This window comes from Fukomys damarensis, unplaced genomic scaffold, assembly GCF_012274545.1.
Source record: "Fukomys damarensis isolate Sample0158 unplaced genomic scaffold, DMR_v1.0_HiC HiC_scaffold_10, whole genome shotgun sequence".
In the NCBI taxonomy this organism is placed as follows: Eukaryota; Metazoa; Chordata; class Mammalia; order Rodentia; family Bathyergidae; genus Fukomys; species Fukomys damarensis.
The window spans coordinates 25,353,159-25,379,149 of NW_022900922.1; the positions used below are offsets into that span (position 1 = coordinate 25,353,159).

General features: G+C 44.7%; 1 protein-coding gene across 4 annotated transcripts in view; it reads right to left on the reverse strand.

The window, feature by feature from the left end:
- The window catches only part of Gmpr (guanosine monophosphate reductase), a 43,523-nt gene extending 17,538 nt beyond the window's left edge, over window positions 1-25,985 (reverse strand). For 3 of the 4 annotated variants that reach the window (XM_010622903.2, XM_010622905.3, XM_019207328.2), the window contains exons 1-4: window positions 25,801-25,985; window positions 19,025-19,144; window positions 16,549-16,632; window positions 13,651-13,824 (exon numbers count right to left, since the gene is read on the reverse strand). In XM_010622903.2, coding sequence (XP_010621205.1) covers window positions 13,651-13,824; window positions 16,549-16,632; window positions 19,025-19,144; window positions 25,801-25,887 — 465 coding nt within the window. In that variant the 5' untranslated portion in view covers window positions 25,888-25,985. Of the gene's footprint in view, window positions 1-13,650; window positions 13,825-16,548; window positions 16,633-19,024; window positions 19,145-24,851; window positions 25,026-25,800 lie in introns of those variants that run through there. The other variant, XM_010622904.3, reaches the window with a different exon arrangement.
- Window positions 25,986-25,991: the final 6 nt, after the last annotated feature.

Below are 25,991 nucleotides of genomic sequence, written 5' to 3' on the forward strand. Positions count from 1 at the left end.
GAGGGGGAGAGAGAGGGAGGGGGAGAGGGGGAGGAGGAGAGCGGGAGAGAGGGAGAGAAGGAGAATATCAACAAGCCCTGCGTGGTGGAACATGACTATAATCCCAGTGATTCAGGAAGCTAAGCAGGTGGATCCAAGTTCAAAACCAGCCTGGGCAACTTAGCAAGCCCCTCATCTTAAAATAAAAAAGTTCAAAGTCGTATCACAGTGTAGAACACTTGCCTAGCATGCACTAGTCCCTGGGTTTTGTCGCTAGTACTGCAAAAAAAAAAAAAAAAAAAAAAAAAAAGGAAGGGGGGGGGGGCCGGAAAAAAAAAAAAAAAAAAAAAAAAAAAAAAATGGAGGGAGAGGAGGCCAGGAAAGAAATAAAAGGGAAGCTACCAAATTGTATTTAAGTGAAGGGATTATCTTCCATTGATTTTCTTCGTTTAAACTTTTCTGGATTTTATGGTACAAACTACATGCTTTTATAATTAAATGGGGGAGTCTTTTAGTTTGGATTTGGTTTTATGGTACAAGGAACAGTAGGAACTCTGTACTTAAGAAAAAATAAAGACCACAGAAAGGTTAGAGCTCACATTTTTCCTTATTGGTTAAACTGCTTTAAAAAAAAATCAACAAAACTTAACTCTAAATCCTCCCCAGTTTCATTTTCAACATGGACTCTTAACTCTCCTGTCTGGTACCACCTATGACTATTTCATGTTCAAGGGTGTACTCTAGACAAGATAAGCCAACTCTTGCAAACAAGAAGGGGACCAAGAGATGGTTAGAAGTAAAAAGATGTGTTTTATATATATATGGACCAACTCCCCACGAAGAATGTAATCATTGTGTACTGCAAACGTGCACTATGAAAATTTTAAAAATTAAAAATGTGAGCCAAAATAAACCTGTCCTCTTCTTAAGTTATTTTTGAAAAAGTCAACTCACAGAGGCTGTACCACGTACAACCACAGGGACAGAGTGGGTTTACCAGTGTCCAGAAGGCTGTTGCCATTCTGAGCCCAGGAGCCCTCTCAGGGGTCTCCTCTCTCCTCAGCCACCCCAGGGCTCCTGCATCGTGGTCAGCACCAGGAGAAACACCTGGAGTGAGCGCTTAGGAAACCCCTCAAACCCGACCCATAGCACAGCACAACACTAGGAACCTGGAACAAAAAGCTGTGTGTTCACATTTGAAACCAAGAGAGCCAGGGCCGGGGATTTAGCTCAGTGGTTCTGCTACCTGCCTCACAAGCTCAAGATCCTGAGCTCAATCTCCAGCACCAAAAAAAAAAAAAAACTTTTTGAAACCAAGAGAGACAAAATCAGGGACTAAGAGCGCAAGGCCAGCTTGGAAATGAGAAAAAGGGCACAGTACAGTCCGATGTTGGTGAGGCCCCCAGTCCAGCAGGGTTGGCCTTGGCACAGGTATGCCATGCCAGGGTGGGAGGTGCTGCGCAGGCCTAAGTAGGTAGCTTTATCGCAGCTCGAAGCACGCTGTGTGGGGAGTGGATACAGTGCAGGCCACTCGCATCCCCTCAGAACAGCAGGCTTCGGTGGTTCAACCACATTCACTTCCTGCTCAGACAGCACTCAGAAGCTATAAGTTCTCATCAGGAACATGGCAGCAGGCGGGTGAGCGTCCCCATGAGGCATCCCTGTTCCCTGGAAGGCCAGGCCCCCTCCATGCTCTCTGTCTCGGTGGCAACAGTGCTCCCTCCCCCTGCCAAGGAAATGTACAGCGGCCCAGGGGAGAGACAGCAAGTGACAACAGCTGCTATGGTCTGAATGTCCGTGCCCCCAAAATTCACACGCTCGTGAGGGTCACAGAAGGTGGACCTTTGGGAGGTGATTAGTTTATGGGGACAGAACTCTCAAGAATGGGGTTACTGCCCTTTCTTCAAAGGCCCAAAACAAAGTCTCCACTCCTTCCACCACATGAAGACAGGGAGGAGGACGGCCGGCTCTGAACAGAAACAAGCTCTCAGACACCAAATCTGCCTTTGTCTTAGACTTCAGCCTCTAGAACCGGGGAAATAAACGCGATTTTTATAAACTACCTGCTTAGGGCATCTTGCTACAGTAACCCAAAGAGACTAAGATTAAAGTCCTCCAAGCAAAAACCAAAATCAGTCGGCTCATGTCCACAGCTTCACTTTGAACCCATTCCTATGGGTCCAAACGTCCTGAACAAGTCGACCCAGGTCCACTACAAAATGGGATGCCTAAGAGTGCCCACCTGTGGACATTATGAGGTTTGCAAAGAAAACTATCAAATTCTTAGCACAGTGCCTGGGGCTCAACGGTGCTCTGTAAAGTATGAACTCTACCATTTATGAGTGATTTGTTTATATCGCTCTTCTTCACACTTCAAAAGATTTTCTATTTGGGATTCAATTCACATAAGACAAAATCTACTGTTCTGTTCTTAAGCATAGAGTTCAGGGGTATTAATGTACATGCACGATGCTGTGTAACCATTGGTGTTACCTATATCTAGAAGTTTTGCATTGCTCCAAATTGATCCATTTTTTACTGGCTCTTCTGGGCCCTCTGCCAAGGAGAAAAACCTCTCCATAAAATGATCAAAGGCAAGGCGGCAAGTAGGGCATGGGCTGGCCTGCCAAATCCCATGGAAATGACAGATGTAGATCTTCTCCAAAGTCTACCAACAGTGCTGTTCTTTCTGCTGGTGGGACCATGGATTGTCAAAGCCATCATACCTGTCACCGAATTCACTTAATTCCTAATGCAGAGATAAGCATCACCTAAGCCTCTGAGGTCCTTCAGAGCTTTCAGCCACAGATGACATTGTAAGTCAAAAATAACCCTTCTGTCCTTTAAGTTGTGAGGGGCAGGTATTTTGTCTCAGCAATGGAAAGAGGACTACCCAAGGGGGAGGGAGAGGCAGGGAAAGGGTGAAAAAGGTATTGAGATGTGTTACGTTCCTGTCCAACTCCCAATAAGGAATACAAATGCTATATACTACATGCATGTACTAATAAACAAAAATAAAATTTTTAAAAATTTAAATTTAAAAATCTCCACCAGGCAAATGATCTTAGGGCTTGTTACCCTGTCCACCAGCCAGCACTTGTACAAGGACCTTTTTCTGCCAAAGATGTTCTTGAAAAATCTTTGCTTCCTCTCACACCCTATGTACGGCAGGGCTCATCTTAGGTGAACGGCAAGACAACCGCCAGAAAGTCCTTGCTCCTGATTGCCGAGGAGATGCCAGCTTCTGCCAGGGATGTTTAGTGAGTGCCCCGTCTGTTCACTGTTTCACAGCGATCGTAACACCACTCAGTATTCACACTGTAGCTTTCAGCTCCGCAGCACTGAGAGATGTTAATGCATCCTCACAAGGCCTCCAGAAGCCAGTGACAAATCATGTTCTCAAAATCACCAAGAACCAAGGGCATAAGAGTATAGGAGGTTTCTGAGTGAACTGTGGATTTCAGGGGTCAGTGCAAACAAACAATGACTTAGGAATAAACAACTCCCTTGCCCAAAGTCTTTCGTTCATTGCTGGGGAAACCAACCCGGGCAATGAAAACACCGTGCTGGCCAGAGGGCAGGTGCTCACAGGCCCCTTCTGCTGCAGAGGGCTAGGGGCTTTCTGTGCCCACCTCTTCACCCTACTCCCTGTTACAAGCCCCAGGCTCAGCACTGGCGGCAGCACCCTTCTTAGGGTTAGGGTCCATGCTCCCTGGTTCCTGTGCTGCCATCTCCCCTGCTCTTTGTCCCTGAGGAGCAGCACACACATGCTCTGGACTTCAAAACAGGAAACTTGCTCAGTTCTCAATAAAGCCAGCCGTGAGATTACCACAGAAAGCTCTGGGGACCACCATTTTAAAAACTGGTGTGTTTTCTTCTACTTCTTAATACAGCTCTCCCAGCCCAGCCCAGCCCAGCCTACTCTTCCTCTTCCTTCATCTCTGACTCAGCTGTCAGAATAAAGACCTGCAATGGATCTTACTACAGGCCATTGCTGGGGCAGGCTGCACTGTTTACAGAGTAGGATCCCATGTGAACTCCATATAATTCTCCAGACATGAGGACCTTTGACCTCCTTTTCACAAGTGAGGAAAGTGACATTCAAAAAGTATGCAATTCCCCAATGTGACTCAGCTCATGAGCCCACCTGACTTCAGGAGTGTTACTGGATCGATGCCTGCATCCTCCCCAAGCTTCTTATCTTCCTAGCTAAAATAACAAGAAAGCATGAGAAAAAAAGGATTCAAATACAGCTAGATGATGTAAAGAAGACTAACCTAGGAATAACTGGAATAAGTGAAAATCAGAAGATAAGATAACACAAATAGCATTTAAAAAAATCCGTTCACAGAAATCATGGAAGAAAACTTCCCAAACACTTGGTGGGATGACCTGCTAAGCAAAACAGGGAAAATGAGGAAATCAGCAGCAGAAAAATAATGCAATGATAGGAATTTGTCAATACCTCTCAGTAATAATTATCAATGTGAATGGTCTCAATTCCCCAATGAAAAGACACAGACTGGATTAAGAAACAAAATCCAACAATATGCAGTATACAAGAAACACAGTGAATTCAAAAAGATACGCACAGATTAAAAATCAAAGGAGAGAAATTAATACGTCATGCATGCAACACAAACCTGGAAAAAAAGCAGGAGCTGCTGTACTAATTTCAGATAGATAAGAGATAAAAAAGCTTACTACATAGTAAGGGAACAGTTCTACAGGAAGCATTAACAATTATAAATATATAAGCACCAAATACTGGCATACCCAACTGCATAAAACATTAATGGACATGAAAAAATCAGATGAACACCAACAGAATTTTAATAGGCAATTTCAATACCCCACTGTCACAATTAGGCAAAAAAAAAAAAAATCAACAAAGAAATATCAGAGCTGAACCAAACCTTTGAACAAATGGACCTACTAGATATTTACAGATCATTCTAACCCAAAACAAGAGGATACACATCCTTCTCAGCAACACACAGAACAGTTTCCAAAACAGACCACATACTACCCCACAGAGCATGCTTAAGTAAATGCCAAAGAACTGAAATCATTCCATGCATATTATTAGATCATAGTGCAGTAAACCAGAAATTAAGGGGAAAAGACACTACAGAAATTATGCAGACACATGGAAATTAAATAATATCCTCTTAATCAATGAGTTATAGATAAAATTAAAGAAGAAATTAGACAATTTCTACAATCAAATGATGATGTCAGTATGACAGAGAATCTACAAGACACAATGAGAGTAGTTGTAAGAGGGACGTTTACAGCAGTGAATTCCCACATTAGGAAAACAGAACACACTCAAGTAAACCTAATGATGCATCTCAAAGTCCTAGAAAAACAAGAACAATTCAAACCTAAAACTAGTATGAGGAAGGAATTATAAAGATCGGAGCAGAAATGGATGAAATTGAGACTAAAAAAAATATACAAAGAATCAATAGTTTCTCTGGTATGAAAAACTATAATAGTACACAAGACCCTAAGGAGATAATTAATAATGTGAAATAGGAAGTAAAGGGCCAAAGGTGTAGGGAAAGTGGGAAGGGTGGGGGAAAGGTAATAAGGGAGAGGAAAAAAATATGAGAAATTGAAAAAATGGAAATAAAGTGTTTGTAAATGGGGAGGGAGGAGGGGGTGAAGGGAGGGCAGGGACAAGGGGAAAAAATGAGAATCAAGACCTATTATGTAAAGGTACAGGATCCCAATAATGACTGCAACTGTACTGTATACCTAGATTGTACCAATAAACTCAATAAAAAGAAAAAAATTAAAAAAAAAAAGAATCAATGAAGCAAAGAGTTGGTTATTTGAAAGACTGAACAAAATAGATAAACCCTTAATCTTATTTTAAAAAGGAAAGAAAAGATCCAAATTCATGCAGTTAGAAATAAAAAAAGTGAAAACATAAATAATTTGGGGAAATCCAGAAGACTATGGATAACTACTCTGAAAACCCGTACTCTAAAATAGAAAACTCAGGGCCAGGGATGTGGCTCAGTGGTTCTGCCACCTGCCTTGCAAGCACCAGGGCCCAAGTTCAATCCCCTGTACCAAAAAAATAAATAAATAAAAGTAAAACAAAATAGAAAACTCAGAAGAAATGGATAAATTTCTAGATATATATGAACTACCAAAGCTGAACCAAGAAGATGAAAAGATTTTAAAGAAGCCAGTATCATTCAGTAAAATTGAGTAAAAAAAATTACTAATAAGAAAAAGACAGGTCCTGACACATTCATTGCCAAATTTTAGAATTTTAGAGAAGATCTGACACCAGTATACTTCAAACTCTTTGATGAAACTGAAGAGAAAGCAGTACTTTCAAAATTATTCCCAGAAGCAAGCATTATCCTTGACTCCAAAAACCAGAAAAAGACCTAACCAAACACAAAAACTACAGTAAGTCCCTGACTTACGAATGAGTTCTGTTCTGGGAGGATTGTTAAATCCAACAAAGTGAGTCTTACACATCTTTGACAAAAATATACAATGTAAAGCATTAAAAAAAAAAAAAAGAAAGAAAGAAAGAAAAACACGGAAACATACAAACAATACTGTAAATAAACTTTTACAGTTTCCTTAATGGTAAAGCAGACACGCGAGCTACTTCCATGATCTGTTCACATCTACGAATGCTCATGTGAGGTATTTCACTGAAAATTAACAACTCGAATATTCATAAGTCAGGAACTTACTATACAGACCAATCTCTTTAATGAACATAGGGGCAAAAATCTTTAGTAAGAAACTGGCACACAGAATACAGTAAATCGTCCAAAAGGTCATACATCATGACCAAGTAGGATTCATTCAAGGGATATAGGGATGGTTTAACACATGTAAATCAATAAATGTAATTCATGGGCCGGGGATTTAGCTCAGTGGCACCATGCCTGCCTCGCAAGTGCAAGGTCCCAAGTTCAATCCTTGGTACCAAAAAATTTAAAAATAAAGAAATGTAATTTATCACATAAATAGAAGTGAGAACAAAAACCATGTGATCATCTCAATAGATGCTATAAAATCATCTGATAAAATTCAGCATCCATTCATGATTTAAAAAAAAAACTAAATAGGAATAGAGGGTCCTTATCTTACTCTGATAGGGTCATCTATGACAAATCAACTGATAACATACTACAGTACTTAATGGCAGGAAGCTGAAATCATTCCCTCTTAAATCGGGAATAAGACAAGGATGTCTCTTATCACCACTTCTGTTCAACATCAGTCTCGAAGCACTAGCTAAAGCAATTAGACAAGATAAAGAAATAAAAAGGATATGGATGGGCAAAGAAGAAGTTAAATTACCATTATTCACAGTGAGAGAAGAGACCACCCCTCCATATGGAATTGGACAACTGTAGGTTAACTGTGTCATCAGACAACTACGGATTAACCGGGTAACTAGGCTCTTTGTAGAATGCACCTGAGTGGGCCATGGCAACTTCTGGAACCTATTACCAAAGGGGCGTAAGGGACTCAGGAAGTCCCACCGGAACTCTTCACTCTCCACCACCTCCACTGCTCCACCTTGTGTAAATCCAGCTTGCTATCTTCCCAAGGAAACTCTGACAAAATTAAGCTTTGTCGATGCAAAAAGAGGTACACAAAGAAGCACTAACTTCTCTTCGGGGCTCCTGAGACTGACAGGAGTCACTTGCTGAGTCACTGGCACTAAAAACCACTGTTTGCTCCTATTTTCATGTTGAGTGGTCTGTCTGGAGTCCTCAATTTCCTGCTTCAGCAGATGAAAAGATCCTCTACATAGAAGACCCTAAAATTCCCACTATACTATTAACCAAATTCGGTAATGTGGCAGGATGTAAAGCCAACACGCAAAAGTTAATATTATTCCTATAGGACCAGGGATTTAGCTCAGTGGTGTTGCTGCCTGCCTCACGAGCAAAGGTCCTGAGTTCAATCCCCAGTACCAAAAACAACCACCACGACAAAAATTAAAAAATAAAAAATTAATAGTATTCTTGTAAACCAGTAACAAATTCACAGAGGGAAATTAGGAAAACAATACCTTTCACAATAGCACCAAGAAAAATGAAATACTTAGGAATTAACCTAACCACAGAAGTGAAAGACCTTTACAATGAAAACTACAGTACTCTGAAAAAGGAGACTGAAAAGGATATTAGAAAGTGGAAGGATCTCCCCTCCTCCTGGATAGGTAGAACCAATATAGTTTAAACGGCCATACTCTCAAAACTGTTATATAGACGTAATGTAATCCCAATCAAAATACCAGTTTCTTACAGAACTACAGAAAACAATCCCCAAATCCATTTGGAATCAGAAGAGACCTAGAATAGGCAATGCAATTCTTGGCAACAAGGGCAAGGCAGGGGCATCATGTACAAAGAGAGAGTAGTCATAAAAACAGAATAGTGCTGACAAAAAACAGACTTGTGGATCAATGGAACAGAATAGAAGATACAGAAACAACTGCAGGCACACTCAGTTACATGATCTTTAACAAAGGGTCAAATCCTTTCACTGGACAAAAGATAGCCTCTTTAACGAATAGCGCTGGGAAAAGAGGTTATCCACACACGAAAGTTGAACTTAGACCCATCCCTCTCACCGTGTGCTAAACTAAAATCGAAATGGATCAAAGATCTCAACATCACAGCAGAAACAATGTGTTAGAAGATAAAATAGGCAAAACTCTTACAGATACAGGTGTAAGCAAATCCTGGTTGCACAAGAAATAATACCAAGTGGGCATGGCGGCACACATTTGTAATCCCAGCATTCTAGAGGCCAAGGCAGGAGGATCTATATGAGTTTGAGGCCAGCCTGGACTACACAGTGAGTTAAGAGTCTAAACTACATAATGAGACCCTTACTCAAAAAAGAAAGGTGGCGGGGAGATAATGACAATCATCAAATAGGATCAGTTAAAAAACTTTTGCATATGAAAAGAACAAAGTGAAGAGATGAAGTACTGACTGGTAAAAATATTTTTGCCAGATGCTCCTCAAAGGACTAACATCTAGAATATATAAAGAACTCAATAAATTAGATTCCCCCAAATTTAAATACCCAATCAAAACACGGGCATCTGAAATGAACAGACACTGCTCAGATGAAGAAGTACAACTGTCCCATAAATATATGAAAATATGTTCAACATTGCTGGCCATGTAAGAAATGCAAATTAAAACATTTAAGATTCCATCTCACTCCAGAAGGAATGGCTACCGTCAAGAAATCAACCAATAGCAAATGCTGGAGAGGCTGTGGGGAGAAAGATACCCTTGTTCATTGTTGGTGGGAGTGTAAACTGATATAATCACTATGGAAATCAGTACGACAATTCCTCAAAAAACTAAAAATAGAAATTCCATTTGATTCAGTATTCCCTTTTTGGGTATCTTCCCAAAAGAGTTAAAAGCATCATGTATCACAGCAATGCATGTGTACCTATGTTCACAGCAGCTCAATTCTCAGTAGCTAAATTGTGAGATCAGCCTATGTGAATGAACAGATGAATGAAGAGAATGCTGTGCCTGTATACAATGGAGTACTATTCTGACACTGGAAAATGGATGGACCTCATATATCGTATGGTTTCCCTTATATGAAAAATGTAATAGGAAAGAGAGAGAGAGAGAGAGAAGAACAAGAAAAATGAATTATATTCTAAGTATGTTTCTGTTGTTGGTTTCTGGCTTCACTCCAATACCACGTGAGAGCTCACTCTGCAGGATTTTCCTATCTTAGGATATGTTAAGGTTTTCACTGCTATGAACATGGTCTACTTTGGAAAAAAACAAACAAAAAAAAACAAATTCCCAGGATAGAAGAACGTATGAAGACAGAGAGCAGTTACCCAGATTTAGGGGAGAGGAACTGGAAGATGTGCTTTGATCTGGCTTAATAAAAATGATCTAAGTTTGACTGTGGTTATAGCTGTACACTTCTGTCAATGTACAAAAACCTATGGAATCTTACATTTTAAGTTTGTAAATTGTGCACGTAAATTTTTACTTCAATAAAGTTACTTTATTAAAAACAAAAAAAACTACTAAAGACATAATGTGAGAGCAACTCCTGTCCACAGCAGACTCTGGACATCCTCATCTCCTATTCTCATGAGCAATAAAACAAGGGAAGACTCCTGGCCAACACATATTTATTGAGTTTTTCTCTGTCCCAGGCAGAGGTACAGAGAAGTCATGCTTAATACCAAATGCTGCTCATGGGCCACAGGTCTCAGCCAGGGGATGAGGCTTCTGCTCTTCTGGAAGGCCAGCTTGCCGCTCCCTCTTTTACATGCCCCAAGAGGAAGTGTTTTTTTGTCATTGTTGTGGTTGTTGGCTTTGGGGGGGGTACTGAGAATCGAACACAAGACTTTCACAATGACCTATACTCTGGCCCTTTTTTATTTATTTATTATTATTTATTTTTTTTTTGAGACAGAGTCTTGCAAAGTTGCCCAGGTTGGGCTTGAATTTCTAATCCTCTTGCTTCAGACTCTCACAGTGTGGGATTATAGGCACGTTCCACCAAACCCAGCTACCCCAAGAGAAGATTACCAGAGGGGTGGCGGAAAGGAGCTAGGTGGGCCCTCAGGACCAGGTGCATGGGCCACACGGGGTGGTGTTGGGGATTTTACTACGCCCCAGTGCAAGCCCAAGGTCAACCTTCCCACCACCTTGGGATCAGGACAAGGGGAGTTGGTCCGCACATATCACCCCATGGAAGGTTAACAGGGACAAGGGTACATTAACAAGTCTCACTCTACCACAGAATGTAATGGGCTTTGTCTTCAACTGACCGGGCTTCAAATCCCAGTTTTGCTTCTGCCTTTTTCTTTTCTCTCTCATTAAGTCTATTGGTACATTTTAGATACACAACAGTTACATTCATCATTAGGATATTGTTACTTTACATGATGTTATTTTTTCCCCATCCCCCTGCCCTCTCTCCCTTCACCCTTCCCTATTTACAAAGTTTTTGTTTCCATGTTTTTCCTTTTCTCATATTTTTTTCTTTTCCCTTCTTTCCTTTCCCCTACCCCTCTCAATTCCCCTACTCCTTTAGACCTTTTCTTCCTATTTCATAATATCAATTATACATTTTGATCCTTATTTTAACTTTGCTTCTAAATGATGACAGGCTTTATGAAAATCCCAACTTTCCAAAGAACTAATCAAAGTTTAAGATTCCTGGTCTATATAATAAATTCATGATAATTGTTCCTAGTCTTTACAGAGATGCTATAAAAGAGGGAATGGATATAAACCTCCTAAAAGATGCCTGATGCTTGAGAAAGGAAAAAAACAAAAGTCTCTCTCTTACACTCAAATTCAACACAACACAAGACACTTCCATGACCAAAACATATAGGTTCTAGCCCGTAAACCAAATGATTTCCCCAATGGATGACAGCACTGTGTTCTACCATTTAATTCTGACATTATCTATCAAAGACAGTGTCAGCCCATAGGTTAGGGCTCAGTGTCACAAGACCGTCTCCCACCTCTGATACCAATCACAAAGTAGCAGGTTACCCACAACTTCTGTCTGGCTTGGGTCCTAACTGACAGTTCCCACCACCCCATTCCTGAGCAATTTCCTGGAATGGCTCACAGATCTGAGGCCACAAAGGATATGACAAAGGACACAGATGGAGAGTCAGATGAAGAGACACACTGGGTGAGGGTTGTATGCATCCCAAGCACAGCAGCTGTGGCCCTGTGGCACTGGGGTGCACCATCCTCCCGGCACATGGATGTGTTAGTTACCCCACCCAGAAATCTCCCAAACATCGTACTCTTGAGATTTTTATGGAAGCTTCACCAAGTAAGCATGACTGATTAGGTCTTCTCCCCTCTCCAGAAAATGCAGACTGGAACTGAAAGCTTCAAACTCAAAAGCAAGGCTGGGTCTCTGTGGTGACCACACCCACCCCAGAGCCCATTTCTGGCACAAAAAGAGTCACCTTTCTGGCACAAAAGATGCTCTGATCTCCCAGAAATTCCAGGGGATTTAGGAACTGAGTCAGATGCTCCTATCATTCTGGAAGTTAAAGAAGATCCTAGAAGCTCTGTGTCAGGAGCCCAGAGACCAAATATGAGAAAAAAGAATCTCCTAGTATCCCAATCTACAAGTTTTATGAGTTCCATGATCTTGTTATCTTATTGCTTCATAGTAGTCAACAAACCTTATTGTAACTTTCGATGATTTATTGACTGTTGATTTGACTGGCCTGAGAGACATGTAGGAGATTAGTAACACACTTCTGGGTATGTCTGGGTGGGTCAGAGGGCTGTGACCATGGGGATTACTATATTTTCTGGCTCCTGCTTCCTTTCTGCCTCTTTCAGCTCTTCCCTGCTTTCTAATTCCCAAATGCCATAAACTGAGCATCTTTCCTGCACCAAGTCCTTCTGCCATGATGTTCCTGCCCTCGAGTCAGCCAACCACGGACTGACTCCTCTGAAATCGTGAGTCAAAATAAACCTCCCCTCCTTTAAGTTGTAGTTGTCAGGTATTTCACTCCCGAAACAAAGAGGTGATGATATTTTTCAAAATAAAGCGGAGTTATTGAAAAAAATAAAATCTCATAATTAAAAAAATGAATTGTGAAAACTGCAATGAGATTAGTGCAAAAAAAAAAAGTCTGATTATCTCAACCACGGGAAAAAGCCTGTGTCCCACACTGCTATAGGAGTGCAGTGCATACTGGTAGAGCTGCCACGAAGAGCAATTTGTTCTGTGTCTGTCATACAGTGCAGTTATCCTTTGGCCAGGAATTCTAGAAATTTATCTACTTTTATTAGAATCAGTACATTTTAAATTTAAAAAGTCAAATTAATTTATTTAGATTTGGCTTCCAGGAATGTATCTTAGCACTACACCGTAGATATTTAAAAATGATATACGTATAAGCAGATTTACCATGATTTTGTTAATAATGATACAAACAACTGGGAACAGCATAAATGTGCCTCGGTATGTATGGTACAATGCATATAATAGCCACTTAAAAATGATAACCGCATCTATGTAGTAATAATATGAAAGGATCTTTGAGTGTAACGTTAAATGAACAAAATGTAGAGCAAGACACACCATGTGTCACCTTCTGTGGGGCCAGGTGGAGTATGCACATACTCTGCTGTGTATACGCAACACCTCTGGATGTACACGCAAGAAAACTGGGAACAGCCATTCATTCGAGGAATGAGATACGGCTGGCTAGGGCCAGAGCTTAGAGACTTACTTTTGATTTTATGCCCTTTTGTGACTTTTGACTTCTGTATCACCTTTGTGTCTAATTTTTTTAAACCAGAAGAGTTTTTACTGAGTACATTTTTAAAAAAATACTCATTGTCAAGGGGTAATGAAGACCCTTCTTTACAGGTCTTACCTGTTAAGAAACACTGGACGACATTTAGCAAAAATATCTTGTTGACCAAGACTTCATTTTGGTTACAGAGGAAAACTGAGTTTTCAGATCTTCCAGAGCGGCTGCCTCTCCTTTCCTCAGGATTCTCAACTCGTCTTTCAATAAATAATAAGGAAAGGAAACACCGAAAGCTCTGAAAGGAAAACAGGGCCCTGCCACACTGAAGCTCTTGCTTTCCCACCTTGAGAGCGTCCCCAGGCACCTACCATGATGGTATGCTCGGGAAACTTGGCTCGAACCAGTTTCACAAACTCCACAAAATGCTCCGAGTAGCCGTTGGCCACATCCAGGCAAATGAATTTCACCTGCGGCACAGCCTCCAGGATGCTGCTCATCTTTTCCAGGTCATTCTGCCCGCTGCCGGAACTCACGGCCACGTTCTGCGCCATGACAAACAGAGATCAGCGGGAAGCAGCAGCGAGCACAGACAGACTCGACCCATCGGGCTCCCACGACAGGGACGACGCAGTGAGCACAGCGGGACCAGCTCACCAGACCCGCGAGAGCACGGCAAAGGGAGACTCCTTTTGTTACCTCTGCCACTGCTGAACGGCTTCCATCCTTAAACCTGGACCTCAGTTGCAAAATCGTTCTGGTGAACAGATTCTTAAATGTTCCCAAAGCCGGTAACCTCTGCTTCCACCACAGAACTATGAGCTGTGGAGCTGCTGGTGCAAACGCGTCTCAGCACAGCTCAAGGGAAGACCGCGGGAGCTGGGAAGTTTCCGGAAAGAACAGGGGGAGCCGTGCCACCAAGGCTGAAGCCGCGGCCTTCACCTGAGGGCCTCGAGGGGGCGGTGCCTAAAATTCCTCTGGTAAAGTTGTTTCTATTTTTATGTTTGCTCCAATACAGTCATTCTTGCAAACCAAACCCTCAGTTTCAGCTACCCAAAGTGTGAAAATATTAAATAGGAAGCTCCAAAAATAAACCTCATGTGTTTTAAATTTGTATTACAGAATACTGTTCTAATTGTTCGGTTTGATTGCTATTGGGCTCTTACTATGCCTCATTTATAAATTAAGAATGTGCAGGGAAAAAAACAGTCTACATGGGGTTTGGTGCTATCCTCGCTTTCAGGCAGCCCCTAAGGGGTGGGGGTCTTGGGCTCCAAACAAGGGCGCCACAGATCAGGGAACTACAGTGAAATACGAGCGCCACACGTGAATCTTCACCTGCACACACATCGGCAGTCTGTCTTTCTGTTAGAGGGGCAACATTTCCCAAGGGGCCAGAACAAATGAGCGGCACAAGATCTTTCACAACTGCACCACAACATTTAAATCTGAAGCCACTGTGTCCCCTCCTGCCCCACCCCTCCACAGTACCAGTGCCCCTGAACCCTACACCTGGGTCTTCTCTGAAAACTTGCCTTTGGAAAAAGCCTGATGTTCAATCATTTAGGACTCTGAAACTTAAGTCATGAGACAGTGCCCAGAGTCATCTCACCTATGAAAATATTTCAACTGAATTCTTACCTGGAAACCTTAGCCAGGAATAAGGGACATATCTTAACCTCTTCCACTATCCTCCCAAAGCACAACAATGACACAGAGAAGTCAGCTGTTAAATGATCCGTAGTTACTCCTCATCCTCTGATTCAACCAACGGCAGATGAAAATACTACAGGTTTACTGAAGGGAACGTGTATGGACTTTTTTCTTATTTGTCTCTGAACAACACAGTGTAATGGCCATTTACACACCATTTACATTGTATTATAATCATCTGGAGAAGATTTAAAGGATACAGAGAACATTCAAAGGTCATACAGAAATATATAAAAGGGGCATAAACATCTGAAGGTTCTGGTTTCTGCAGGGTGGTCCTGCAACCAGCAGGACAGCTAATTATTAATTAATTAATGAATTAGGGACAGCTAATTCATTTGAACAAAATATAACAAAAATGAAGGACTTCCTATTGAGCCAGAATTGCTTTCTCTCCAAAACTAGCTTCTCCCTAAGGAAAATATACACCTAATGAATGCATAGTAAAAGCAGCCGCAGCCTGTGGGACTCTGAAAGTAGGAAGCTAGGAAATCACTCTCTAATCACAAATGGTCTGACTGTGGGGTGCAGCTCCAACCGAGACACTCTGGCCACCCAAAGGCACCTGAAGGAAACTCAGTGCATCAGTCATTTTTTAACTACTCTACGGAGGTGTAGTGACATGCAGTGTCATTCACCCATCAAAGTGCACAATTTTAAACCATTTTCATGACGTCCCAGAAGAAACTGTAATACTCATCACCATCACCCCCTAGCTCCCTGCCCCTCAGGTCCAGGCAACAACCGATCCACTTCCTATCTCTATAGATTTGCCTATCTGGACAATTCACATAAATAGAATCATGTATTTGGCCTTTCTGTCTGTTTTTTTCACTTCACAAAATGTTCTCAAGTTTCTCCCACATTGTAGCATAAATCAGTACTTCATTCCTTTTCATACCTATATAATATTCCACCATAAGGATTCATTTCCATTTATTTATCCCCTGATAGATATCTGGGCTGTTCCGAACCAAGCTACTATAAACATGAACAAGCAGGTTTCTACGTGTACAGATGTTTTCATTTTCTGCTGGGTCTGTATCCAGAAATGGAATTGCTGGGTCACATGGCAACTCATGAGGAGCTGCCAGACTTTTTCAAAGCAGCAGCACCACTTTACATCCCTACCGGCAGGCCAGGAGTGTTTGATTTCTCCACGCCCTCAACAACGCTTCTTATCTGCCATCCCGGCCACAGTTGTCCTAGCAGGCTTATCGCTGACTTAACTCACAAGTAGCTTCTTATAATTAGATGTTCTTTCTAGACCTAGGACACATTCAGATGGGGTCCAGCCAGGAAGCAGAGGTCTTCCCCGTGCTCTGGTGACAGAACTCATCACCTTTCAAGGGGATACAGACACTCCTCCCAGGTAAATCCCAGGGTCCCCATAATATGCCATGGACCAGGTTTCAGTCGTAAATCCCCAGCGCTGATGCGAGACTGCAGACCACCTCGCTCTCTGCGTCTGGCTGCTAACTCCACTGCTCTTGACAGCACTGAAGCGTTTCTGCCCCCTGCAGCCCTCGTCCTGTAAACCCAGGCTGCAGTCATACCTGCAGGCATTCCGGGTGGTACTCGGCAAAGCGCTTCCAGTCATCCAGCGTGTAATGCTTGTGAATAGCGGTAAACATGGAGTGCTAGGAAACAAAACAGTGCCATTAGGAGGAGAAGTCAGGAAGGCCTCTCCCCTCCTCCATCGGCAGGTGGTGGCCCAACAAGACAAAGGCACCTGCTGCTCCTGTCACTCAGGCTTCATTTGTTTTCACTATGTTCCTGGGCACCAAAAATAGACAAAAGCATAAGAGTGAAATCAGCGTGTTTCCCACTCTTACCTGATCAGACAACACTGCGTCCAGGCCCAGGTGGCTCTGTCCAGGGGCAAGGGAGGAATAAGAGTCTTCTCAGGGACCAGCCTCAGCCTGCCCTGGCTCCCTCCCAGACCAGAGTAGGGCTGGGAGAAACAGATGGGCCAAAAGCAAGCCACACAGCAGGTCCCTGCCCAGCACAAGGGTCATCCTGACACAGACTTTTCTCCATCAACCCCAAAGGACCTCATCTTAGGCCTGAAAGCTTTATCTTATGTTCACAACCTAAACACATCTTACTAAAAGTTAAACCCACCAGGTATGATACCACATGACTCTAATCCTAGCACTCAGGAGGCTGAGGCAGGAGGACTGCCAGGAGTTCAAGGCCAGCCCAGGCTACACACCAAGTTCAAGACCAGCCTGAACTACATAGTGAGATCCTGTCTCAACTTATATAGCCTTAAATATGTGACTATCCACCTGAGCCTTTGTGACCACTGGGCCCATGTTTTGCAGACATTATTCATTTCATTCTTAGCACAACAGCATTATCAGCTGTGTGGGCAGAAGGGAAGCTTAAGAAACTTACCAAATACTTGGCTAGTAAGGGGTAAAGGCCAGAATGGGCTCAGATCTGACTCTGGAGCTCAGGCTTGAATCCCATGTAGCTGGGGACTCTCTGACTTCTGGGGCTGCCTAATTTCCCCAGCTACAATTTCTTACTTCAAAGTTTTATGGCTTTATTAACTTGCACTTACTTTGTAGATCCTAGTAATGGAAAATTCATAGTACCCACCCATGGCCAGCTATGTTAGCATGCGCTGTCTCATTTGTGGGAAACTGTCCCAGGAAAACAAAAAGGCACATCCAGTTACAGGATTTTCAGACTCAAATCTGACATGTGAATTAACTAGGCTGCTTGTTGCCCCCTGGCTCCCCCTACTTTTATACTGTGTTAATCAGCTTTCTGTCACTATAACACACTACCTGAAATAACTGGCTTATAAAGAGAAAAGGTTTACTTTGGCTCTCAGTGTCTTGAATCTATCATAAGGCAGCATAGAGCAAAACCTCTGCCCTTACAGAACCAGAACACACATTCCCTTAGCACCAATGCTGGATGAGAGCAGAGCACGGGAAAGATGGAGAGAAAAAAATGACTGTGTTCCTTTAGCAATTAATTTGGGAGTCTCTGTTCCAAAGCCCAGGGGCATCTGAGAGGTGACTGACAAGACAACTGATCGTGGAGTCAGTTTTTGAGCTCATAATTTGTTTGAGGACCTCTTCCTTCTAATCACTGCCTAATAATGAATCCCAGCACCTCCTGCAGTTAGACTTGCTGTCCATTGTGAGAAGCTCTTTTAACTAATTGGATTTATCTCTGCCCTTGGCAGGCATTACCAACAGAAACAGACACACACCTCCTATGTGCATCAGCAGCGAACATTTCCTATCTAGGACTCCTAGGACACTCTGGTACTTTAGACATAGCTGTGTGAGACAAAGGTCCTGCCTACAAATGGGTATTTCCTTTATTTTCCCCAAGGCCAAGATATTAGCTGCTCCCTCTATAAGCAATTAGATTAGCAGTTGGCTAAAAGGAACTTTGTTTTTTTGGTATCAGGGATCAGAATTACTGGCAGCGGAACCACTGAGCCAAACCCCCAGTCCCTAAAAGGAACTTTGAGCTCATACTGACCCTGCATTTTCAAGAGAGGTAAATACCTTAGGTTCTAGGGTCAATTCAGCTGAGAGTCCTGCCTGTCTGGCTGAAGGCCATGGAATATGTTACCCTTCCTGTCTTCTGAAGAAACCTCCATTTCTTCCTCCTTACAAAGAACCTAACTTGTGCAAGGTGTGATAACAATTAAGAGATGCATTATGCCTGGTAGTGCTCAGTGGATTCTTCTGCATCTCTCTGGAGGAAATGCTACATCATAGACCACATACAAAGCTCTATCTTTTTTTTTTTTTTTTTTTTTTTTGGTACTGGGGATCGAACTTGGTCCTTGCACTTGCGAAGCAGGCCACCGAACCGCTGAGCTAAATCCCTGGCCCACGAAGCTCTATCTTGATTTCAAAGGCAACATCAGTCTCCTATAATATGACACTCATCCTGTTGTCTAACTTTTTTTTTGAATCTCAGATTTCCAAAACCATCTCAGGGGTTTTCACAGAAGTGTGAGCAGCAAACGTTAAGGGGTGGGGGTGCACATCTCACCTGTGACATCACAACTGCCATCTCAAATGTCCCCACAGTGTCCATGTTGGCCACAATGATGGGGATTCCTGAGTAGGTCTGCTTCGAGTTTCGAAATGTAAATGTACTCTCAAGATCCACCTGTTGGCCAAAAGGGGGAAGAAATGAGTGTCTGATCTTAGGTGCTAGGTGCAGAATTTCTCCGTCCAAGTGGACAGGAAGATCACAAAGTGAGTATCCAACCCTTGACTCCTGATTTGCTCAGGGCTCAGGCCAGGTGTTTCATGCCTGGGCAGCCCCTCAGGAAATAAGTAACATGTGTATTCACATGTGAATCCTCAGATAATCCCTGCCATTCTCGTGCACCTGAACAAGACAATGAACACTCTGCCACAAAGACAAAGCCCCAAGTCAGAAACCTCCTCTCCACCATCAGCCTTTCCAATCCCACTGCTACCTTCTACTCCCAGTCTAGGGCCTATTGGTCCTAACTATCCACATACATGTTACCTTTTCCCCCACTTCCCAGCACCAGAGGGACCAATCCCCTTCTGGGAAAATCTGCTCCACTCTTTACTGCCAGTGACCCTGTCAGTCCCTACAATTCTCACCTTTCACCTAGAACTACACTCCAAATTTACCCCACTGCGAGCACCAAACCATTAATCCCTTAGCCTCTGCAGCTGGCTGGTAATTATGAGCAGGTTTTAAAGAGCTGTAGGGGAGAACGCTGCAAGCATATGTCCATGCATATAAACACTTGCTCCTGTGACTTGCAAACAGCTGAGGGGAGGGCCTCTGATGCTACCACAACTCCAGCTTCAGGGCACGCAAGACCAGCAGCAATCCGGAATTCTCAACAGCATGGCCAAGATGGGAAGCTCAGTAGATGCAGTGTGCTGGGTCTAGGCACTGCGGCAGCATCAGCAGTCTCAGAATTACTAGGACTATGACCCAGGGCAGGTCCTGAGCCTATGCTTCAGAGAGGCCAACCCCTACAGGGTCCAATTCTCAAGCTTCTTTCAGGCTGGGTTTGGTCAGAGGACACACACTGCAAGAGGAATTGGAGGACAGAGGGGCAGGTGGGGGAGTCATACCCCATCCAATGCCATGGGGAACTTCTCCAGAGCAGCTGTGTCCCTTCAGACCTGTGCACTCCTGATTCCAACTTCCACAGTCTGAGCCCAGCTGTCCCACCGCCACCCTGGGACCCTTATCCTAGGGCTGGGAAAGGTTTCTTGCTGTTGTCAGTCTCCTGGGTGCCTTGATATCCTGTTTGGTATCTCAGCCATGTCAGGATTCCCTACATTAAATTCCTTGCTTCAAATACTGTGCATTGTTCATTTTCACGGCTGGACCCTGCTGAATACAGATCACACTACAGGTAGGTGACTGCCCGAGGTAAACAGGACCAAGAAACACAGGCGTGAATCTTACGCTTCTACATAAGCTCAGACCTATAATCTAGACCTGCGTGAATCCTGGCTTCTGGAGTGTTTATCTAGATACCGCTTTTATTCTTTCCATTTGAGGCAACTTGCACTACGCAATCAGCATCACATCAGAAAGCACAGTGGGACATCTAAGGTCCTGCAGCCTTTCTGCCTCTGGCTTCTCTGCCCAGGGCTCCAGGTCCAGAGGCTTTACTGATGTCACCCTACAACTGCGCTGGCCACAAGCAGTGGTCAGTGTGTGGAAGTGAGTCCCTGCCACGCATGAACATCTGTGGGGCTGCATCCCTTCCTCCACTTCCTTTGTGATGATTCTTGCTTCTACCCCAGTGAAGCAAGCTCTCTCCACATTCTGCAAACTAATTGCAGTGCTCTATTAGTTGCAACCTTCTGTGCTGCTAATGGCCTCAAACATTTTGGCTCAGAGCTTAAAACAATCAGAATTCCTCGGCCTCAAATTACTCTTCTACTCCTCTAAGACACATGAGGAGAGAGCTGCTACACTCTGCACCAGCCTCAGAGCGCCATGGCTTTTTCTTGGCACTCCAAAACCTATCAGTGTGCCCAAAGCAAAACATGCTTTACAGATGCTGTCAGTTGCATGCAGCCTACCAAGCTGGCCTCAGTCACCAAAGTGCTGGGCAGGACCAACTCACAGGGACAATGCACAGAGGTGTGCGTGGAATTCATGGATGACACGCTCCATCATCCGAAACCTGAAAGGCCCAGTGTGCGAGGGCAACGTGCTCACCCTGTTGGAATCAGAGCAGGAAAAAGCCCGGATGGAGGCTGCACTGAGCTCAGCTGCTGGGTCCTGGATAAGGACCACTTAGCCCACAGGATGAACTGCGACTCACAATAAAGCATTTGTATTGTGTGGAAAAAAAAGAAGAGAAAGAAAAGGGCTGCCTTGACAATGAACTTCCCTTCATTCCTACTCAACTCTATAAGGTGAATTATTGGGGCAAGAGGGCATAGCTCAATGATAGAATACACACTTAACACCCAGGAAGCCCCACGTTACAGCCCAACACCCTCCCCATCAAAAAGACATAAGGCAGATTCTCTGCAATAGTAATTCTAAGAATGAAAAATGAAACTATCTTCCCTGACTTTATTCAGACAGACTCAAAACAGACCAGTCACTCCGAGAGAGAGATACTACTTTAAATACCGGAGCCTCCCAGAACAAAACTTGGCATTTAAACTGCCACAGCTGGCCAATGCATCAACCACAGCAATTTCGCCGCATTAGGCGCCACCTGAAAGGGAGAATAACCAAACACACTTACCAAACCTCAAAATCCTGCTCTTCCCCCACCCCTTCGCTGAGTCCGCCCAGCTACCCAGCCAAAGGACAAAGGGAGGCCCACGTGCACACTCCTAAATAATTCAAGGTTAGGGTTCGAGCTAACAAGCTGCTACATAAAACTGCTCCATCCTCCCAGCCTCACAGAAAGCAGTGACATCCACATGCCAGGAAGGCACTGACAGTGGTGGTACCAAGGAGCCAGTCCGGCCCTAGTCCGTATCCCCTTCCCGCCCGCATCCATCTGTGCACACACCACCACACTCTGTGCACACCCGTACACAGGTCCATCACTCGGCCACTCTCTGGGGTTATAGAGCAGCACCCCAGCAGCATGGGGCGACACTCCTGGGGAAGTGGCCATGCAGGCTGTGGAATCATCTTGAAGTTATCACAAGGAAGGTTCCCAGGGTCCTGAGACCTGGAGTACACACGCCAGAAGAACAGCAAAGCCACAGGCCAGCTCTGTACAAGGACACAGAAGTGAGGTCCAGGACAGTGCCCCCTTTTCCTACACCTCCAGATGGTAATTCGCAAATCAATTATCTGGATTGTTCATTAGCTGTCTCACCTGAGTACTGGGTCAGTGTCTTATGTCTGTAGCCCAAGGGGCTCAACAGGTACGGAATAAACTAACCTGTGGCTAACAGCCAAGGGTGAGCCTGAGTGAGACGCAGCCTTTTTCAGGGAAACGTTTGGGGAGTTCCAGCTCCATGGACACGGACCGACCCCTAGAAGCCTCACCTTCCGCTCTCGAGCTTCACACACAGCTGCAGCCTCACCAGAGAGCCACAAGTCCCACAAACAGGGCAAGAGAGGTCAATCCAGGGCAGCCTCGTACACAGCTGAAACCTTTTAGGGCCCAAACTTTGTAAATCAAAAACCTTTGTGTTGGAGATAATACATGAATTTGGAGTCTCCCTAGGTGATCCTGATGCATTCATGACTAAGAACAAGTCTGGTCAAATCCTCTAATTTTACAGTGAAAAATTTACACAAGCTGTTAGAGGCTGAAATGTGCCTCCTACCTGTGAAGGTAACGTTATTTGTAAATAGGGTCTTTGCAGATGACCAAGTTAAGACGAGGTCATTTAGAGTGAGTCCTAGTCCCAATATACACAATGTTCTTAGAAAAGGAAAAAATATTTGGTAACAGGCCAGCAAAGGGAGTACACCTCACAGAGATGAAGGCAAGGATGGGGCGGTACCATCTACCAACCCAGGAATGCCAAGGAATCCCACAAAACCAGCAGAAGTTGGCAGGAGGCATGCAAGATTCTCCCTCACAGCCCTCAGAAGGAACCAACCCTGCTGGCAACTTGACTGGAGACTTCCAGAATCAATAGACAGTCCATTTTTTTGTTGATAAAGCCACACCATTTGGGGCAGTACATTTTATACTAACCCCAGGGAAAAGTAACACAAAGATAACACAAATAATAGTGACAGAGTTTAGATTTAAACCCAGGCCTCCTTTCTCCTAGCCCCATATTCCCGAGCAAAGAATGGCAGATGGGTGACATACTAGTTTAAGGACTACAGTGGGATTGCAGAGTCAGGAATGGGTCCCAAGGAAGAAGCCGCTTTGGGAGTCAAGATATGGTGCCAGCTCGCCAGTACATCAGATCATCTCAACACAAAGGTCACAGTCTCTGAGGATTGCTCACGTGTCCCACATGTGAGCCCTGCTGTACTTCAATCTTCTGTACTAGGAGCTCCACAGCTAGGAGACGGCTGCCTACCTGAAGACCCACACTAGGGATACCTGTGCCAGGTTGGCCAAAGTGTCCCTGCAGAACTGAGCTTCTCGGCGGGGGACCCTGCTGCCTTTCCAGTTCCTGTCCATGCTTGACGACCCACCCCAGGGCCTGGAGCTGGGCAAAACTGTGCAGTGGCAAAGCCTATCATGAGCTGTCAAAACTTCTCTCCGGCAGATTCTGCTCCCTGACATAGGTTCTCTCTCTCCTGGTTCCACTCAAACCCGCACTCTGTTAATGCCAGCCACTGACTAAAACAGTGATGGCAAACCTTTCAGAGCTTGCAATGATATAAAGATAGCGTGCTGCGGCATGCGTGCCACAGGCTTGCCTCACTGGATTAGGATTTGCAATCGGGTGTTGCTTCTAACAGAGTACACCCATTTTAAACTTTTGATTGTACAATGAAGCATTTGTGTCTGCCTACAAGAAATTTCATGCATCAACAAGAAAACAGAAGAAACACTGAGAGGGGATTAGAGAGGCCTAACTAGATCCCTCAAGACCCCAGGGGCAAGTAAATTCAGATTATGAGGGATAAAATCCAGTGCTGGGGGATGGCTGCCCAGGCAGCAGCCTTCTGCCCAGGGAGGATTAGGAAACTAGAACTAAAATACCCACTAACTTCAGTTTCCAGGTACAAAGCTGACAAGTTCCCACAAAGGTGAAGCATGAAAAAAGTTCTCAAGGGCACAGACTTCTCATTGCGATGTGCACACGTGGATTACAAGGTACTGCCACAGGCTGGGACAGCACTAACAGTGGCAATAAGCCCAAAATACAAAACCAGTGCTCCATGACGTCACACGATTCCCAGGGAAGGAAAAATCCAGTCCATTACATGAATGTTTTACCTTCTCAAGCGGTTTTCTGGTTCAGAAAATACATACTTTGTTTTGAACATAGATCTTGTCTCGCAAGCAAGCTTCTCCTAAATATATTCTGAACAAATATTCAGGTCGCCAAATTAGTCTGCTCAGAATCCCCGTATTCTGGCTATAGCTTGTACTTCCGGAGGCTCCGGGATGCCCTCCAAACTGGTTATTTTTGTTCCAAGAGTTTGCTCTGCTCTTTGGCGACTGAAGGGACACAATGAAGGGCAAGCAGAGGGGCATGCATCTAATCTGGGATGGTCAGAGTGCATCATTCCTCCCCCACTTCTTCCTGTCCTGGCTCCAGCCAGCCACTGCTGCTGCTTAGTCAAGGTGACTGGGTTCTACTCACTGGCTAAGGCAAGAAGCTGCCCTAATCCAAACAAGCCCTCAGCTGGCAGCACCAGGCACTGCAGTCAGGGCTGGGCACTGGCGCGGAGATCTTTGCCAAGGACTTACTTGTGGTTATGTTTGTGGAACCTGAGACGGAGCGGAGCGAGTACCGATACATCCACCTCCTCCTGTTCACTCCTCCAGCCCCAGCCTTCCAAACCTTGTCTTTCTGCCTCCTCTCCAGTTCCCAGAGACCAGGCAAAGCCGCTGGCCCGGCACACAACTTCTGCAAAGGAGCTCTGCCTTCCCGGGAAACTAGTTTACCCTTCAGGGTCTGACCTCCTTTCCCCACCCCCACACCCAGCCCGAGCTATTTCCAGTCCTGTCTTCCACCTGTTCCTTAAGCTCTGCTCTCGTGAAGGTTGAAGCAGTAAAACCACAGCTTCCAACTCCTCCTACCACCGGCATCCAAGCGCTTTGGGCTTCTCTCGGGCAGGACTGCGGGCTGCCCAGGAAGGACGGGTGAAAAGGGGATCCCGAGCTCCGCTTCCAGCAAGAAAAAGTACACTAAACTGGGGACGGAGGGTTCCCCGGCCCTGCAGACCTGTTCAAGAAATTCCACTGCTGGACCTGATGCTAAAGCAGCAGCAGCTGTCCACAAGGGCAGGCACTGTTAAAAACCTCAAGGATCGCTCATGTTTGTCTCTCCCTTTCCACCCGAGCTCCAGCGCTTCCTTTTCTCCTTATGCACCTCCCCACCCCCATCCTGTATAAACCCATTGGCCCCGGATTTTTGCTCCTCCGAGATCTAGTTTCAGCGTAAACTTCCCCTGGCCCACCGACCCGACCGACTCCTTTAGAATTTCAGGCCCCCGCTGGCCCCTTTTCCGCACCCCTAAAGACGAATCTGCGCCCTGGCAGGGACCTCGCGTGGTGGGGAGCGGAAAGGGGCGCGGCACCCCAGCCTCAGACGCAGAAAGCCAGGCAGAGTCTCTGCGCCGCCCCCTGCCACCCACCGCACCCCGGAAAAATGGCCAAAATCCCCAGCCCCAAGGCGGCTTTGGAATCGCCCCACCTCGGCGCGGCTCTTCAGGCTGCTCCGCTTAGGTCGGAGCAGGACATCCTTGAAGTCGAGCTTGAGGTCCGCGTCTATGCGGGGCATGGTGCTGGAGGCCCCTTCCCCGGGCGAAGGTGACAACCGCGCGGGATCGAGGTGCTGGGCCGTGGCCGGGTTCTCCCGCGGGTCCGCGCACGCCGCGTTCTTAA